Below are 3,149 nucleotides of genomic sequence, written 5' to 3'. Positions count from 1 at the left end.
TTTTTAAGATTTTTATTTATTTATTGATATTTACAACTGTATAAAAAATACAACAAGTAAATTTGATCATAATGACATAATGATATGACACAGGATGTAGAGAAACTACCCAGTAGTAGAACTCTAAAAACAGTTTACAATATAAGGTCACGAGGCCATCATCTTTTCAGGCGCCTCGGAGGATTACCAGGTTATCAGTAGAACTTGTGGTTTATTTTACAAGAAACATGACGATAGACCAGCCTCCATCCTTGTGGCAAAATAGTGAAAGCAATAAAATCGGAAAGATTTTTATGCAATCCTTAAGATAAATATTCGTATAAAGTATTTTAGCCTTGGGTATAGCAAAACTGTGATAGTGATATTTGTCGAAACTACACCAGACAAATGAATAATTGAATTATCTCCCCTGAGGAACGCTTGACAATTATCGAAACGGGAACCTAAAGCCAAAGGATTGATAAGCTATAGAAATAATGTCGATTAAATGGATTTGAATGAAAAATAAAAATGTGTGGTGATTTCCTACTTAGCTTGAGCTTTGTGATTATTGAACGAAAAGATAATATTTTAATCTCAGCATTATCAGGAATTCTTTCACGATTTTCAAATCTTTTCCTATATTTTTTGTATATCTATATATAGCTCTGACTATTAATTTTGCCTTTGGCTATTATGGTATTAAAACTTCAATTTACCAAGATTTATCACTCATTGCCTTTATCACTTTATTCAAAGTCGGGTTGTTTTAACGCACAAGTTAAGAAAGCACATTTATTACCTGTTTATTGTATAGTAACTTCTTGTTTTTAAATGGCTTTTTTTTAATGATATAGATGTTTGATATGACTTGTTTCTATTTGATTATTAATATTAAATGATGTTTATCAAAATCGGTGAAATCGCGCAAACCCCTTGCTACTTTTTTTAAAATAAGCTTAATTCTATACTTTAAATAGGTATGTACAAATTATATTTTAAGTATATATTATTTTACAAGCTCACAGTCTAATGAAAAATAACAAGATATGTTAATATTAATAATTTAGTAATTAAAAAAGTAAATATACATATGGAAATTGAAAAAAAGTAAATGGAAATCAATTTTCCATTTTCCTGATATGAAAACGGAGATAGAAGGAGATTCAATTCAAATAAATTACTTATTTTCGTTTATTTCTATTTAAACTTCCAGAACCGTTAATTGGAAACGCAGTACATCGAATACCGGTTAATCAAGTTTTGACCGTTTTTGAAACATGATTTTTCTAATAACAGCTCTAGAAACAATTTTCAGGAATTATTGCGATGCGAAACTCATTAAAAATTCTACCGAATTTTAAATTAAAAAATTGTCTCTAACCAACAAGTCGTTCTAAAGTTATCTTTATGTCGTACATATCTCTTATAAAATATATTATAAAACATCATTTTTAACAACATCAAATATTATTAGTATTATTCACAACTTTGTCTTTCAGTTCTATAGTTACATTCTTAAAGATTAATATTATTTTATCATTTATTATATTTATTTCCAGGAATCAACTTTCACCCTTTATTCACTTATTCTTATTCTGTTTATCTTTCATTATTGCTTTTTTAACCATTGTTATTACTTTAAGGATTTTTTTAATACTCTTTCTCTATGTTAAGCATTGATTTTTAATTTTTAAATCGTTTAAAAAAAATATTAAAAACCATAAAAATATTAATACCCCAACATTATCACGGTATAGAAAATAACCATGAGTCTGATTTTAAAAAAGTAAAATTTTTAAACAAAGTAGAATATACAAGGACTAGAAAATATGTAGAATCTATTTATATAAACAAAAATTTCAAACACCGCTGAACTGGATAGGGAGACTCATAAATTTTGACTGCTAACTATAAGTTGCTTATGAACTACTATATGAAGTCGAAAATTGGGGTGAGATAACTGTCTTTTTTTCCACAGGGTCTTGTACCATCCGAGGTCTACAAGAAGGGGGTACCTTCTTGTAAACCATTAATCAAGAAACAGTGCTTCTTTACAAAGTTCTGAGCCCTGTCACTAGGTTGAAGCGTTAAAGATTCTCATTTTATATTCTGGATCAACTTTCATCTTAAACCCTAGTTTGAAAGCGTTTTCCAATGAGCTTACCAACTTAACATAAATCGTTGGGCGTAATACATCGCAGATTGAGGGTGTGGAAAGAGTATTGTTCTCCTAAAAACCGAACAACCTTAACCACCGGAATAATTGGTCAAATACTCGTAGTAAAGGAGCCCAAGAGCTCACGCTACCAGGACGCGGCAAAGTCGTTTTAACTCTAATTGAGATGAGCAGACCTCTTATAAGGGAAATTACAGATGGGTGGAAGTCTATGTGGAACGAGAGGCCCGCGAGTAAGCTGAAAACTATAAAGAAGGAAGTTGGACCCTGGAGTACTTCCAGTTCCGCGAATAAGCTGAAAACTATAAAGAAGGAAGTTGGGCCCTGGAGTACCTCCAGCCCCGCGAGTAAGCTGAAAACTATAAAGAAGGAAGTTGGACCCTGGAGTACCTCCAGCCCCGCGAGTAAGCTGAAAACTATAAAGAAGGAAGTTGGACTCTGGAGTACCTCCGGCCCCGCGAGTAAGCTGAAAACTATAAAGAAGGAAGTTGGACTCTGGAGTACCTCCGGCCGCAAATGTCGTAGAGAGGAAGTTCTGCTCACTAGACTGAGAAAAGGACACACAAGCCTCACTCATTCCTACCTTATTACAAAGGAGACGCAACGAAAATGTAAACACTGTAGTAACAATATGACAATTGGCCACATCTTTGAGGAATGCCCACACTTTACGTCACAACTCAGCAGTTTTGGATTGAAACCTGACATATCATCAGCCCTCAGAAACGATGAAAACACCATAGAATCGGTATTCAAATTTTTGAGATCACGAAATATGATTTAATAAAAAAAAAAGGCATTCACCCTTGTATAATATTGGAAAAATCATTTCAGAAACTACTTGTTTGCCTTCCTTGCGTGCTTATGTGTATATGTGTGTTTAAGTGTTCATGTATTTTTTAAGATTTTTATTTATTTATTGATATTTACAACTGTATAAAAAATACAACAAGTAAATTTGATCATAATGACATAATGATATGACACAGGA

The 3,149-nt window shown here is 32.0% G+C and overlaps 2 protein-coding genes across 6 annotated transcripts in view; both read left to right on the top strand.

Moving 5' to 3' along the window:
- LOC106680078 (uncharacterized) overlaps positions 1 to 3,149 on the top strand; it is a 280,185-nt gene that overhangs the window by 158,387 nt on the left and 118,649 nt on the right. The gene's annotated exons all lie outside the window — the stretch shown is intronic.
- The window catches only part of LOC136795752 (uncharacterized), a 10,862-nt gene continuing 10,037 nt past the window's right edge, over positions 2,325 to 3,149 (top strand). Inside the window, exon 1 of the mRNA XM_067047370.1 lies at positions 2,325 to 2,619. Within this exon, the coding sequence (XP_066903471.1) occupies positions 2,325 to 2,619 (295 nt within the window). The remainder of the gene's footprint in view (positions 2,620 to 3,149) is intronic.

This window comes from Halyomorpha halys, unplaced genomic scaffold (genome assembly GCF_000696795.3).
Source record: "Halyomorpha halys isolate HHAL.00 unplaced genomic scaffold, Hhal_1.1 Scaffold241.1, whole genome shotgun sequence".
Taxonomy (NCBI): domain Eukaryota; kingdom Metazoa; phylum Arthropoda; class Insecta; order Hemiptera; family Pentatomidae; genus Halyomorpha; species Halyomorpha halys.
The sequence above is the reverse complement of the archived record's forward strand: the minus strand, read 5'-3'. Positions and strand labels throughout refer to the sequence as shown.